The sequence below is a fragment of the Dromiciops gliroides genome, chromosome 5 (assembly GCF_019393635.1).
Source record: "Dromiciops gliroides isolate mDroGli1 chromosome 5, mDroGli1.pri, whole genome shotgun sequence".
In the NCBI taxonomy this organism is placed as follows: domain Eukaryota; kingdom Metazoa; phylum Chordata; class Mammalia; order Microbiotheria; family Microbiotheriidae; genus Dromiciops; species Dromiciops gliroides.
In genome coordinates this window covers 95,210,729-95,227,423 of record NC_057865.1, presented here as the reverse complement: position 1 = coordinate 95,227,423, position 16,695 = coordinate 95,210,729, and the positions used below count along the sequence as shown (strand labels likewise).

At 37.8% G+C, this 16,695-nt stretch overlaps 1 protein-coding gene across 1 annotated transcript in view; it reads right to left on the bottom strand.

The window, feature by feature from the left end:
• The window catches only part of EZH2 (enhancer of zeste 2 polycomb repressive complex 2 subunit), a 107,811-nt gene that overhangs the window by 36,432 nt on the left and 54,684 nt on the right, over window positions 1-16,695 (bottom strand). Inside the window, exon 4 of the mRNA XM_043968441.1 lies at window positions 12,170-12,298. Coding sequence (XP_043824376.1) covers window positions 12,170-12,298 — 129 coding nt within the window. The remainder of the gene's footprint in view (window positions 1-12,169; window positions 12,299-16,695) is intronic.

The window sequence follows — 16,695 nt, the reverse complement described above, 5'->3', positions numbered from 1 at the left end:
TCTACCTTCTGCAAGAAGCCTTTCCCAGTCATCCTTAGACTTAGTGCTTTCCCTCTAAGACTATCCCCAATTTATGTTGTGTCTCTCTTTTTATATAGGTGACTGCATGTTCTCTCCTTCCCTCATTAGACTGTGAGCTCTTTGAGACCAGAGATTGTTGCTGTTGTTTTCTTTCTTGGTACCCTCACCACTTAACAAAGAGCCTGGGACACAGTAGGAACTTTAATAAATGCTTGTTAACTTGACTGGCTTAAGTCTGCCAGAAACAATTTTATTTACCATTATCTATAAGAAAAATATCCCAACTGACATAGTTCCTAACCACCACCCCCAATACCTTCCAAAATGATTCTCTGCTCCAAGATTTCAGTTATCACTTATAATAGTCTTGAACAAGGAAAAGATCACAATATGTCAAACTACAGTTTAGGTTCGGGGTTAACATTCCAGAAAACCTGAGTAACTAAGCTACTCATCCCATTTCCTTCAGAATCACTATAAGTTAAAGAAAAAGACCTCCTTTTTTGGCAGCAGTACTAGCAGGAGCAGTTGCTTAATAAATTAATGTTTGAGAATGATGTATAAATTGCTGGCACTATGGGGCAGCTAGATGGCGCAGTGGTGAAGCACCGGCCCTGGATTCGGGAGTACCTGAGTTCAAATCCGGCCTCAGACACTTGACACTTACTAGCTGTGTGACCCTGGGCAAGTCACTTAACCCTCATTGCCCTGCAAAAAACAAAAAACAAACAAAAATAATAATAAAAATAAATTGCTGGCACTGGTTTTCTCCTGTAAAGAATTGTTATTTGAGGTTTTTATGCCTTGACGAGCACTGGCCTGGGGCTCCGCAAACCACACGGTGCTCTACCCACTGGTTGTAGCCATTGCCAGGGCTCTGGCATCTCACGTCATCACCACTCGTAACGCCTACATGGGCCTGGCAAAATTATAATGATTGGAAGCTTAGTGAGGGCAGTCATGTGACTGTCAGAGCGGCCATCCCATTGCTGGGACTGTGTGGGGTGTTTCTAGGTTTGGGGGAGGAGAATTGGGCATTCTAGGTGGAAGCTGGAGAGCGACAGGCCTTCTGCTGCGTATTTTCAGCTGATTCCTGGGCTGTGGTATTTTTCAGGTATTATAATTTCCCTTTCCCCATTTTTATTTCCTTTCCCTTGATCCTACTGATCCTGTTTGTGGTTGTTTTTTTTAAAGTTCGCTCTTGTTAAAATAAATCTTGTTCTGTTTTGAGGGAGGCTTCTGGTTTCCTTCCTTGCCCCAATATTGCAGCCGAGCTGCTTAGCTAGCACTCCCCAATTAAAAATTGGTCCCCACACTCCTTAAAAACTTTGTTTGCATGATCCACTTTGTTAAATATACTAATTGTAGTTTGAAAGCAAGTGTGCATGAATAAAGATAATGGCCATGCCCCCAAAAAATAAAGAAATGAATGAATGAATGAATAGATGTAGAAATAAATTAATAAATGAATAAGTAAATAAATAAATGGATGGATGGATGGGAGAGTGGGTAGATGAGTGAATGAATGAATAAATAAATAAGTAAATAGATGTTTGTTGAATAGACTGGCACCTCCTCCTTTCCACTGACATTTTAACCCCTTCTCCTAAAACTATAAGAGTTAATTTAGGTTATCACCCTTAATCCAGTTCCCTAAGAAAACCCTATCCCCCTATAGCCCACCTTATGATAGTTGCATTAAGCTAAATGTTGGGATACAAGGGGGAAGGGGGGGGGGGAGACAGTGAATCTAATGAGGGAAGACAAAAGAAAAAAAGGAAGCTGAAAGGTTGGGGGTGGGAAATGAGAAAGGGAAGGGGAGGGCATTGATGGTGATGATGGAGTCAAACCACAGTACAGCTGGTGGCAAATGAAGAGAGCTAGAGATTTTGAGTCCTCTATAAAGGAAGCTATTAGAGGAGTTTTTTGCTCCACCCTCCAATCAAAGAGCAGCTAGATGGCACAATGGATAGAGTGCTGAAAATGAGTCAGGAAGACTCATTTTCCTGAGTTCAGATCTGACCTCAGACACTGTGTGACCTTGGGCAAGTCATTTAACTGTAATGATTGGAATGACGCCACCTACTGGAGACTTACTATAGGAAAGCTCCACCATGAGGAGAATGCGTCAGAGAGCAAGGCCATGTGGCTTTTCCTTGGCGTCAGGAAGTAACATTTGCACATGGGTACTGTCCACCAAGGCTACCAGCCAATCAACTTGAGGAGCCTCCCATTTTCTGGAAGGGGACAGGAAGGAGGAAGGAGGGCCTGCACAGAGAGGTCGCTCTCTTTTTGGTTCTTGACTTGGTGGTGGTGGTGGTGGCGGCAGTGGCAGAGGACTTCACAGGAAATTTGAGGAAAGATAGGAATGCCAGGCTGTTGGAATTCTGTTCTCAATCTTTCTCTTTCTAACTTTCAATAAACCCTTAAAAACCTAAACTTGTTTTATCAGTGATTTTAGTCAGTTTCCCCCAAAACTGGGGGCACAGATTAGAACCCACATTTAGAATCTTAAATTACACATAACCCTGTTTGCTTCAGTTTCCTCATCTATGTAAAATTAGCTGAAGAAGGAAATGGCAAACCACTCTCTCCCCGCCAAAAAACCCCCATAAATGGCATGACAAAGAGCTGACAGGACTGAAAGGACGGAAACACAAGAAACAAAGGGGCAGAAGCAACAGAAGACATGGATGAGGAGGTTATTGATGGGGCTTCTTTCCGAAATCTAGAAAGGGCTTCAGGAAGAAATTTTATGCCTTGACGTTTATGAAGAAAATAAAAGGCAGGTTTTTTATATCCTTTCCCAATACTATCCAATTTTTATTGAATAACATTCTTTTCCCAATGTTTTAAAGCCTTGGATTTATTAAACATTCCTCTAACGTGGGTCTTTGATTCTAATTCTGGACTACTATGCTGTTCCATTAATCTGTTTTTGCTTTTATCCAATGACAGATAGGTTTGATAATTATCACTTTGTAGAATTTTAAACCTGGCAATAAAGTTCCTTTTCTCGCTTTATTTTTTCATAATTCCCTTTGATATTTTGTCTGTTCTTACATATAAATAATCACTTTAATCCATTGGTACTTTTTTTAGTAATGCATTAACCATAATAATCTGGGTAGTAGTGCTATCATTTTGACTGTATTACTTCAATCTAGACAAGTATATATTAGAGATCTCTCCAGTTAATTCTTTTCTGTTACGACTGTTTTGTAGCTGTCTCTATGTAGACTTTGTCATTAATCATGCTAGATCAATGCTCAAATAATTTATTTTTTGTCAGTATAAATGGTATTTTTCTATCAATTTCTCCAGGCATTTGATACTGATAGAAATGCTGGTGTTTTATCTGAATGTACTGGGTTTTCTGTTTGAAGCCATTTATTACCTCGATTTTTAATTTTCTCAAATTTTAAAAATATTCCATCATATCATCGGCAAAGAGCTATTTATTTTTGCCATTGTTGATCCCCTTAAGTTCTTTCTTGCTCAACCATATAAAAAATAACTGTGACAGGAGGCAGCCCTCCATTACTGGGAATATCTTCTGGTTTTTTCATAACAGATAATGCTAGCTCTTGGTTTCAAATCAATACTGTCTTATCATGTTAAAGAAAAATCGTCCCAGCCCTATATTCCTTAGTGTTTTAAACATGAAAGTTGTATTTTATGAAAGGCATTTTCAACATGTAATATAACCATTTTTTATGGACTATCAAACTGATTAATTTTTCATCTACTAATCAACAAACATTTATTAACAACCTACAATGTTCGGGGGGTGGGGGGGTACAAAAACAGAAGTGAAAGATCCTACCCTCAAAAAATGATATCTCATTGAGAAAAACAAGGTCAGGAAGACGAATTAAAATCCAGCCTCAGACACTTAATAGCTACGTGACCTTAGGCAAGTCACTTAACCCTCTTTGCCTCAGTTCCTCATCTGTAAAATGAGCTGGAGAAGGAAATGGCAAACCATACCAATATTTTTGTCAAGAAATCTTCCCCTCCAAAAGGGGATGGGGTCCAAAAGAGCTGAACATGACTGACAATAACTAAACAAAAAGGAGGAGAGAGGGCATTTTAGGCATGGTGAACCACTAAGCAAAAGCATAGACAGAAGATGCAAAGTTTGAGGGATGTGCAAGACAGATAAATGTTGCTAAATTATATATATATATATATATATACACTCATATATGAGGCAGCTGTAGGTTGCACAGTGGATAGAGTGGCAAGTCTGAAGCCAAGACTAAGTTCAAATCCAGCCACAGACACTTACTAGCTGTGTGGTCCTTGGCAAATCGGTTAACTTGTCTACCTCAGTTTCCTCATCCATAAAATAATAATATAGCCCCTGCCTCCCAGGGTTGTTTTGAGGATCAAATGAAAAAATAATTGTAATGGGGCAGCTAGGTGGCACTGGATTCAGGAAGACCTGAGTTCAAATCCAACCTCAGATACTTGACACTAGCTGTGTGACCCTGGGCAAGTCACTTAACCCTCATTGCCCTGGGAGGGTGGGGATTGTAAAGTACTTCATGTAATGCCTGGCACATAGTACATGCTATATAAATGTTAGCTTTTATTACTATTATTTTATTTTTTTAATTATTATTATTATAATGGAAAGTAAGCCTTGAAAGACAGACTGGAACCAGGTTCTGAAGGGCTTTAAATGCCAGTGAAGTTTGCATCTGATCCTAGAAGAGAACTACTGAAGTTTACTGAACAGGGGAGTGACCCGCCAGACCCATGCTTTAGGAATGTCACTTTGTTAGCTACATGGAAGATGGAATAAAAAGGGAAGAGACTGCAGACAGGGAAGCTATTAAAATAGCCCAGAGGAGAGAGCTTTAGGGCCTGAACTATGGTAGAGGCTCTGTGAGTGAAGAAGGGAATTACATGCAAGGGATGAGAGGGAAAAAGAATCAATAAAACTTAAAAACTGCCCTCATATGTGGAGTGAGAGTGAGGAATCAAGGATGATGTCAAGACTGCTGTTCTAAAGCATCCTTGTATGGATAGAAATTTCTTCAGTTGTTCAGAGAAAAATAGGGCTAAACTTTTAAATTCTGATATTATAAAAATTAAAGACATTTACTTTATTTGGGGTAGAGAGGGAAGACGCATTGCATCTGAAATCTATAGGCAATTCCCCAATCAACTGGATTTAGTAATAATTTATTAAATATATACTGTCTGGGAAACATTGGGCTTAGGCACCAGCTAAAGCTTTATAATTCATCCTTTTGTATCTCACTCCATCCCTTAGAAAGGTAGGGGAAATGAGTGTGAAATATCACATACTGAGTCAGGCACAACTGAAGGATTAGTTGGTTGCCCAACTGTTTGTTTTATCCTTCTTTTTTATTTCTCACAAGAAAGTGCATTTGGAACAACAGAAGAAAATGATGATAAGCAAAAACCATTCATTAGAAATAAGAAATTCCAAGTTCATATAGAAAACATTCTTTTTTTTTTGATTGTTTAATGAAGTGATGATCTGTAAGAAAGTATAAAAGGTCTACTTATCCAACATGTCTAACTCCTGTAAAAAAGAAAATTGTAAATTAAGAACCTTTAAATCACAGTAGGCCCTAAAGTAGGCAAAAGTCATGTCTGACCGTCATGTCCCTTGGTTTTGAAGGACAGGGATGGTGAATTAGGCCAGGCACAGCCCCAGACCTGAAATGGAGGAAAAGATCAATAAAACAGTAAAGAATCTTAGTAAGAAATATCTATAAGCCCAACAGAGAGCTATCCCTTTTGCTATTCAGATCGCAATATCTTCCTATTCAATTCCCGTCTATTTTGTCCCATCAGTCCTCTCTGGTTCATTTAGTCTTTCAATGGCACCAGTGCACTACTCAGGCTATCCATGTACTTTCTGCTGCTCATTGTCAAAACATGATCAGTTCACCTTCCTTGCTAATATATTTCTTCATTAATCTTTCCTTTCCCCAATACTAAATCTATGATCTTATAATCTTCTAAGCAAGCTAGCTATTGAACTACATTTTCTTTTTTCTCTTTTCAGCAAAAGCCTCTTATGCTACTGCTTCTGTAACATCAGCATCATTACAAGGTTGTTCGCCAATCCAATCAAGGGGTGTGTGTGTGTGTGTGTGTGTGTGTGTGTGTGTGTGTGTGTGTGTGTGTGTGTGTGTGTGTGTGTATTCGTGTAGTTAAATCTTCATTTGGCTTCACTTGTAAACATGAGGACACCTAAAGAAAATAACCAAAATCTTGTAGTAACAATACAGTCATGTGGAATCTCACTAAATAGTTAAAACTCCATATTGGCAGGAAAGTTTTTCAATAACTAAATTCATCATATCAATTAGAGGCCCAGCAGACTTTTTTTTAAAGCAAATCTGTTTTAAAATGTGACCTTGAATTAGTGTCTTCCTAAGAAATAAGCAACCACAGGATCATAGACCTTAAGAGTTGAAAGGGTTCTTAGAGGGGCAGCTAGGTGGCACAGTGGATAAAGCACTGGCTCTGGATTCAGGAGTACCTGAGTTCAAATTCGGCCTCAGACACTTGACACTTTGACACTTACTAGCTGTGTGACCCTGGGCAGGTCACTTAAGCCCCATTGCCCTGGGGGGAAAAAAAAATCTACTTCTAAAGAAAACTGAGATCTCCCTGATTTGCTCCCAAGTACTTTGCACATTCACTGCTATCTTACAAATGGAGGGTAAAATGAATGGGAGAAAAAATATAAATTTGGGAAAGTACAAACTCAAACAACTTTTCACAAAAAAAGTATTTAGCCAAAATAGAACAGACACACTGCAAAATCTGTCAAGATTAAGATAAATGAAATTCTAAAGAATTTAGATACAGAGCAGTGTTTGCTTTAATGACTAAGAAAGAAAATTACATGAAAGCAGTACTAAAAATCAAAATTAATATATACCCATATATTGCTATAATAAAGTGTATATCACATAGCCTAAAGATGCTTCCCAACAAAAATATCAAATTGGACACCCTCTAAAAGATCTAAGGGCAAAATAATATATAATAACTTCTGATATAGATGCTGTATTCAACAAAACAAGACAGGATACGAAGAACAAAATTGTGTATAAAAATACATAGTAGGAGCAGCTAGGTAGCACAGTGGATAGAAAACCGGCCCTGGATTCAGGAGGACCTGAGTTCAAATCCAGCCTTAGACACTTAATGCTTACTAGTTGTGTGACCCTGGGCAAGTAACTTAACCCCAACTGCCTCACCGCACCCCCCAAAAAAAATTACATAGTAAAACTTGATGGGAATAAAATGGTAATATTGTTTAAAACAACAAATCTACAAAAAGTAGCATTAGCACCAGATATCTAAGCTTATATTCCAAAGAGATCAAAGAAAGGAGAAAAAGCTCTAAATATATGAAAATACATATAGCACTATGAGTTCCAATACAAGACACATTTGCCACTGCCTCCTCTATCTAGTTTTCTGCTCAAAGCCTCCAGAATACTCTGGAAGATTATAAAAGAGAGAAAGCTAAGAAAGGTACCTATGGTGTTATTGTATAGGTTTAACATAAAACTATAGGTCAGGGAGCAGCTATAAAGGAAATTAGAATGAGGAAGGGGTTCCAAATACTGAAATTCCAGAAATTTATCTGATCAAAGAGCTTCATCATCCTATTAACATCATTCAAGATGCACTCATGCAAGATACAAGGCTATAGCTCAATTTTTTTTGGGGGGGGGGGATTTTTTTTTGCGGGGCAAAGGGGGTTAAGTGACTTGCCTAGGGTCACACAGCTAGTAAGTGTCAAGTGTTTGAGGCCGGATTTGAACTCAGGTACTCCTGAATCCAGGGCCGGTGCTTTATCCACTGCGCCACCTAGCTGCCCCCTATAGCTCACTTTTTAAGGCCTTCCCAAGGATCTTAAGAAATGCTTGGAGGGCAGCTAGGTGGCACAGTGAATAAAGCACCGGCCTTAGATTCAGGAGGACCTGAGTTCAAATCCGGCCTCAGACACTTGACACTTAACTAGCTGTGTGACCCTGGGCAAGTCACTTAATGCTCATTGCCCTGCAAAAAAAAAAAGAAAGAAAGAAAGGAAGAAATGCTTGGATTCTATCCCTCCTGGTCAATAAATGGATTCTTCATTTGCTAAAAGTTATTTATACCAAATCTTTTTTTTGTTTTGGCTTGGTTTTTTGTCAATACAGGTACATCTATAGAGAGAAATGTGTGTGTATAGAGAAAGAGACAGACAGAAAAACATCTTTTATTGTAAGCAAGAACAGGAAACAAGTGGGTACTCATTAATTAGGGGTATAGCAGAACAAATTTTGATATATGAATGGGATCTCAAGGGCCATCACAAGCACAAAGTCTCAGGTGGGAAGACAAGAGTACTTCCACCTATTTCCCCCACAGAGGTTCTGGCTTACTCCAGAGAAGGCAACCTTTACCCACCAACCCTCAGCCACCTGAGCATATGTCCTTCCATATGTCCAACTCCTCCTACCTGTTCTGCAATAAACACAACAAAAATGAAGAACCTCGTTTCAAACTCCACCTTTGATATGTACCGCCTATGTGACCTTAAGAGGTTGAACTAGATGGGCTCCGAGGTCCTTGCCAATTCTAAATCTATGACCCTACAACTTGTCTAAGGTTCAAGGGACATTCACAAACAGCCTACTTCTATCCTCCTTCAATGGATTTCTCTGAAATCACTGATACTCTGGCCTGGGCTCACTCCTCAAGGGTCATCATGAACCCACCCCTGATACTGGCTTCCATCCCAATGATTCTAAAATCTCATTTGGCAACATACAGACCCAGTTCCCATGGTCCACTGGCTATTCCTTTGCTCCCTCCCTGCCCTCTGTTTTAACTATGCCATTTCAAATCCCTTCTTCATAATTAACAAACTTCCTTTCTTAATTAAATAACTAACAATCTACTTTTCTCACTCCTTCCATCCTCTGGCCCTCACTGAGACTTCGTTTTGTACTGATGACAATTTTTTGCTTGTCACCTATTCCAGGACTTGCTACATTTTATCTCATAGTATCAAACTCAATGGTAGCAATGGGCAAGTTGAAATGCTACTTCTTCCCTATTACCACTTACAGATTCTTCTTCTCCAACTTTCCTTGAGCAACTTCTCCTTTGAAGTTCATAGTACCCAAATTTAATCGCCCAATCCAGGCTGTTATGTATTTACCTATAAGACAATGTTCTTCCTCAAAGTTTCTTTTTGAATTAGGTTCAGAACCTAGTTCACATTCTCTCCTACTCATATCTTGTCTTCATACTAGAGAATTCTGACATACATACTGATGTTCCTTCAAACATTCTATCTTCCTTGTTATACTCTCTTCTCTAACTCACCATCTCATTAAAACAACTCAATACTATCCTCTACTCCGGAATTTTTTTAAGTCATTTTTCAGTCTTGTCCTACTGTTTGTGACCCCATAAAGATACTGAAGTGCTTTGTTATTTCCTTCTCCAATTCATTGTATAGATGAGGAAACTGAGGCAAACAGGGGGTTTAAGTGACTTCCCTGGGGTCACAAAGCTGGTATCTGAGGCTAGATTTGAACTCTGGTGTTCCTAACTCCAGCTGTGGCACTCCATCCACGACACTACCTAGCTGCTGTACTCCTGATTCCCCTTCCCCATTGTCCTATAACAGATCCCATCTTTCCAAACTCCAACACTGGATTAATCCCACTGTCTCCTTCATTCCAATTCATGTGCTGTTGAAAAGAACTTGAGGAAATCAAGAAACTGTGCAGATAATTTTATGCTATCTAATCTCAATCAGGTACTTCACTGTAGCAAGAAAAAATATTTCTATTCACTGCCCCTCCCTTCATCAATCAATCTTTTTTTAAAGATATGCAAAAGAAAGAAGGAAATCTAAAAAAGACCACAGAACAGCAGCACAGTATTAGAAAAAACAAGTTAAATATTGAATATACTTTTAAAAAATTAGAAGAAATTGTTTACATATGTGAAAAATAGAGTGAAGATTCACTTCTTTCTCTGTTCTTTTTAAGAAAATATTTGTTTCTAAAAGTATCAAATTCATAAAAATAAAAAGGAATTTTTTTTTTTAAGTAGCAGTCAATGATCTTCAAGTACCCAAAAGTTTAAGGGTATCTTGGTAAGGATGCCTTCTGGATTCAAATGCAAAACATCCTCAATATTCTAAAGGCATTTTCTTTTGTCAAATCACTTGACCTGAATCAGACAGTAAATCTTTTTCAAACATTACTTAGCAAATGGTCAAATAAAGTTAACTAGTCTTTTTAAGAATATACATGTATCTTCATTTACAAAGTGAAGAAGAAAGCAAAGTGAAAATTATTAAGAAACAGGAATGATTTTGCCATCCACGTCTATTGCTCTCAGGGATTTCTTTGATCAAAGATGAAAGACTTACAGAAAAGTGAGGAGAGCACTGCAATGACTTCCGATGACTGAGTGATTAACAAGAAGCACACCTAGAACTTGATGTTAGAAAACTATTTTCAAATTCTGGTGAATAAAGAACATCTCTGGTGTTGGTTCAGGAATATAATCTGAGACGCTGCCAAGCATGTGCCTCCCTATAATATATTGGCAAGGGTTAGCAAAAGGCAGCTTTTGACTGTTCCATCTTTTTGTCTACTCAGTTTCTTCCAGCTTCAGAAGGATATGAAAGAAAATCAGTATACATTTAGAGATAGGATACAATATTACAAAACAAGAATGTGAAAGTGCAGAGATATTTCCTTTGGCCAGACAACCAGTTTACAGAAGTCACTGAAGGGGAGTAAAAGGAAACATCAATGGGCAGATAGACTTCAATGTGACTGATTCAACAGTTTTATATGATGAAAGTTTTAGTCAGTGAGTCTGACTTTCTTTACTATACTAATACTCTACTCTGCTATGCTATGCTATACCATACTATACTATACTACTTTCAAGTATTTTCTATATCTACTTGAAAATAGAGGCCATGAAGTTTTTCAAAAATCAAAACAAATGTTTACTGGGTCTTTTATATTCCCAATTTTTAAAAATTATTTTGCTTGAACAGACAAAAACCAAGAAATTATTTACTGCTCAACAGCTTATGGTTTCATTTTTATCTAAAATATAAAAAATAAACATTAGGTAATGAAATTTGTTTTATAAAAACTTTTAAGTGTAATACACCAAAGATGAAAATGTTGTGATTAATCAAATTAAACATTCATAATTTTTATATTTCAATGCTAACGAATAAGTAGTCAATATTTCGATTTCTCCCAACAGTTTTGGCATAGATGGGGTAGAGAGACATATGAAGGGGAAGAGAGAGAGAAAAGATGTCCTCAATTTTTTAATTTCCAGAAATCTAAAAACATAGTTAGAACTATGACATGAGTTATGCAGAAGAAATGGCTTTATCTCCTCTTTGACATTAGTGCTGACTGAGCTAGAAAAGAAATTCCAGGGGCAGCTAGGTGGCACAGTGGATAAAGCACTGGCCCTGGATTCAGGAGGACCTGAATTCAAATCCATACTCAGACACTTGACACTTACTAGCTGTGTGACCTGGGCAAGTCACTTAACCCTCACTGCCCTGCAAAAAGAAAAAGAAGAAAAAAATAGCATATACTGATCCAAACTAATAAATCTGACTAATTCTTTGTCTAATTATAAAAATACTCTTATTGTCCAAAATAATTCCCTGGCTCAAAAGGAAGAACTGCTGTTGCTTCTATTTAAATCTAGCTGGTTTCACTCACCTAATACTTTCTAGACCCAAAAGTCAAAGCCCTTACTTTTAATGGAGAAGGGAGAACATCAGCCTTCAAAAAGAACATCTAACAAAAATTCCTTAAGCCATGTATATAGAGGGTAAAAAATTCTTAGCATGAGAGCAATTCATACTAATTAATAGTCAACTCTGCTTATTATCATAAATAGAAATCCAATGGTGGTGCCAAAAGCTTATTAAATATTTCAATGTTTAAAATCCTTAAATAGCAGCTGATAAATAATTTTATATAAGAAAGCCAATAACAAAAAGATGCACATGCTGAGAAGTCCCCAACCAATTCCCAACTAATAAAACCAAAATGTGCTGACATTACTACAGCATGTCATGTTAACCAACCTCCCTGGTCCCGCGCAATGAGCTCACAGAAGTCATGATGTGTACAGGCTGTATCCTTCGCTGTTTCCATTCTTGGTTTAAAATCTCTGTCCTTTCTAGAATCTTCTGCCGATTAGAATTAAACATACTCTTTTAAGAAAAAAAGAGAGAGATGGGGAATTTGTTAATTTGAAGTCATCAAGCCATCTTCATAAAATGCCACCAGGACTATTCATTGAAATTCATATTGATTCTACATAAAGGCAATTTTCTTGAACATACATACATATGCACATACAAATACATACATATACAAGTAAAATAATATACTTAGTATTTCATAGTGGAAAAAACAGATTAAATATTCATTTATGAATATTTATGAAAATGAAAACATTTTTAGAAATACACAAAAACAGGGAAATATTCCCTACCCTACTTAAATAGGGAAGTACAAATTCTGGTATATACTTGCATAGTAAAAAAAAATTATAAAGATATTATTTATTTCAAATTTGGTGGTATGACTACCAAAATATCATCATTTATATTTTATTCTACCATGACAAGACCTTAACTGAAAATGTAGCACTTGAAATTAAAGCTTTTCTTATTTCTGACAAGTCAAAATTCTTAATATTTATGTGTGTAAAACAAGTTAGACATGTACAATTTGTGCTTTAAGAATCAAAGATTTCCTTTTAAACAATAACCATGGGAACACAAATGGAATCCTATATATTTGGAAAATATATCTGGAAGATCAATTAATCAGTAAACATTTATTAAGTGACTGTTATATAAATAGGAAATATTTAAACATCTAAATAGATAATAATTAAAAGAATGATGGTACTAGAAGGCCTTCTTTGTCATTTCCTATTTATCCTGTGTATATGGCTTGTTTGTACGTATTTGTTTGCTGGTTGTCTCTCCCATTAGATTGTGAACTCCTTGAGGACAGGCACTGTCTTTTGCTTCTTTTTGGCACAGCATCTAGCACATAATCATTATCTGTTCTAGTTACTGACTAGAATAGAAAGGAGTTGGAAAAGGCTTTCCTATAGAAGGTGGGATTTTAGCTGGATCTTAAAAGAAGCCAGGGAAGACATAAGGATGGAAAGCATTTCAGCCAGAAAAAAATATCCAGAATCAAGAACTGAAGTATCCTGTTTATGGAACAGCAAGGAAGACAGTGTCACTGGATCAAAGATATCTGAAAGGCAGTTAGAGATATGAGATTGGCAGCCAACAGAAGGTGGAGCAGGGTAAGCAGATGTGATATAAGAATCATCAGCACAGAGATGGTAATGAAATCCACAGAAACTGCTAAGATCACCAAGTGAAGTAGTCTAGAGAGAGAAGAGAGGCCAGGACAGAACCCTGAATGACACCTATGGTTAGAGAGCAACAAGTGCATGAGCATCCAGGAAAGGAGAGTGAAAGGGAAGAGGAGAACAAGGAGAGAGTAGTACCCCAAAAACTGAGGAGAAGGACCAAGAAGAAGAGAGTGATCAACAGTGTTAAAAGCTGCAAAGAGGGGGGGGGCAGCTAGGTGGCACAGTGGATAAAGCACTGGCCCTGGATTCAGGAGGACCTGAGTTCAAATCTGGCCTCAGACACTTGACACTTACTAGCTGTGTGACCCTGGGAAAGTCACTTAACCCTCATTGCCCCGCCAAAAAAAAAAAAAAACCCTGCAAAGAGGTTAAGAATGAGGATTGAGAGAGAGATTACTGGTAACTTTGGAGAGAACATTTTCAGTGGAATGATGAGGTCAGAGTGAGACGAGAGAAAATGCAAGTAGCGGAGACCACTTTTTCAAAGAATTTAGCTAAGTAAATAATAAAGGGCAGAAGATATATAGACCAATAGTTAATGGGAATGGAAGAATGAGTATAGGGGAGACATGGGGATGTTTGCAGGCAATAGAAAAGGAATCAAAAGACAAGGAGAAATCAAAGATAATTGGAGAAAAGAATGGAATAGGACTCTGCTTGTGCAGGTAGAGGAGTTACTCTTGGTAAGGAATAAGGCCACTTCTTCAAGTGAAACAGAGCTAAAAGAGGAGTTAGGGGCAGAAAACACATAATGATACAGAATGATGAAGAAGGGCGCAATAGGAGTTCATAGCTAATAGCTTTAATTTTTTTCTGTAAAACATGAGGCAAGATTCTCAGTTGAGAGAGTGAAGGAGGGGAAGTCATGGGAGATTTGAGAAGGGAAAGACAGGTTTGGAAGCACCACTGTGGAGAGTGGAATAATGATTTGAAAAGGGAGGTATAGGGTAGCTAGATGGCACAGTGGAGAAAGCACTGGCCCTGGATTCAGGAGGACCTGAGTTCAAATCCAGCCACAGACACTTGACACTTAATAGCTGTGTGACCCTGGGCAAGTCACTTAACCCCAATAGCCTCACCAAAAAAAAAAAAAAAAAGAAGAAGAAAGAAAAGAAAAGGGAGGTATAGTAGGATTGCCTAGAGGTAGTAAAGGACCAGTTATGGTTGTATAACAAATTTGTAGGGAACCCAACCAGAGTAGTTGAATGGTTTTCTCCACTTTCATTCAGTAGCACATATGTAGGAGAGAAGGAAGTTGTGAGATAGATCCAAGGTCTTAACCTTGACATGACAGGGCACAGTCAGAGAAATGATAAGGGGGCTAAAGACTTGAGAGTTTAACTGGTTCACCAAGAGGTCAAGTTGGGGAGAAGAGGAGAGAATGGCTAGGGTAGGCCTAAGAGAGAACTGTGAGGACAGGATTGGAGGTCAGTGTGGATATAGAGTTTCATAAGGAAAGGGAGAAGTGGAAAATAAATAGATTATGGTCAGATGAGGGGATTTCATAATTCCTGAACATGGTGTTGGTATAATTGTGCATAATGGAAAGATCATGGTATGACCGACCATCTTTGTGTATGGCTGAGGATGGGTGAAGGAATAGTTCATGGAAAGTGAATAGGTTGAAGAACTGAGTGGTCTGGATGTTTGCAGGAGAGTCAATATGTATGTTGAAGTCTCCTAGTATGAGGGCAAGAGTTGGGGAGGAGGGAGAAAAACAGACAAAACTCAGTAAGGAAAGAAGAATGGCCTCTAGGCCATTCAGGACTGCCTGAATGAAGGCAGACTACTCAGCTCCAACATACCCCCAAGAAATACCTAAAAATTCTTACCAAACTGAATAATAATCAAGAACTCCAGTGAGAAGCTACAGTATGCAACTGCTACCTCAGAACTGCAGGAAAACATCAGCCAGAAGCCCATGGGCAATAATATCTGCAGTACCAACAGCAGCAGGCAGACAAGTTAGCAACCTGCCGGCTAGAACAGAGGTGACTCAGAGGTTCCTGGCACTCTGTCCTGAAATGCCACAAAGGGCCCTGAGGGTTCAAGGAGACCCAGATGGGTCCAAGCTGATCATACCACCCACAAGTACAGCTTGGGGACTGAATCTCCAATTTATTTAGAAGGCCCTAACAAGTATAATTTTTTTTTTACAAATCCTAAAAGGAGAGAGTAACTCCATAACAACCATAAGCACAGTCTCAATGGAAAAATGGATTTTCCACTAGAGCTTTAGGAACATCTAAAATTAAACAAGAGATTAAAGAATGAAATAAAAGCTTAAAGTAGGAATCAGAAGAATAGTCTAAAAGAGGTTGTAAACCTTCCCAAAGAAATGGACAACCTGAAAACTAAAATACACAAAAAAGAAATAAATAATTCCATGAAACAAGAAATATTAGAACACAGAAGATTTGTAAAAAAAAAAAGAAGAAGAAGAAGAAGGAGGAGGAGGAGGAGGAAAGAAAAAATAAGATATCAGATATCAAAAACTAATAACCTGGAAAACAAGTCACAGAGAAGTAATTTAAGAATCACTGAACTCCCTCAAAAGCATGTTTGTTTGGTTTTTTTTTTAAGGTCCTGGATGCAAGAAACCATAAATAAAAACTGTCCAAATCTTTTTTTGGGGGGAGGGGGCAGGGCAATGAGGGTTAAGTGACTTGCCCAGGGCCACACAGGGAGTGTCAAGTGTCTTAAGCTGGATTTGAACTCAGGACCTTCTAAATCCAGGGCCAGTGCTTTATCCACTGCACCAGCTAGCTGCCCCCAAATCTATTTTTTAAAAAAAGCAGAACTGAAGCTATAAATAATCTGATTACTTCTGAAAGAAAATTCAAAAGTCCTAGGAATGTCACAAATAAAATAACACTAAGCTTTCAGATTAAAAAAAAAAAAGCCTATAAGCTTAAAAAAGAATGAGTTCAAGCACCAAGAAACTACAATCCAGACTTGGCAGTTCTTACTCTAAATGACAGATCTTAGAATACAATGTTCCAAAAGGTAAATGGGATAGCTAACAACCAAGAATAAATTAACCAGCAAAACAGAGTATAATACTATAGGTAAAAGTAAACCCTTAATGGAAGACAGGACTTTCAATTCTTTCTGATGAAAAAAACAGAACCAACTAGCTATTTTGAAATACAAAAACAAAAGTCTACAGAAAATTAGAAAGGTAAATTTACTTGAGCAATTGTAAAG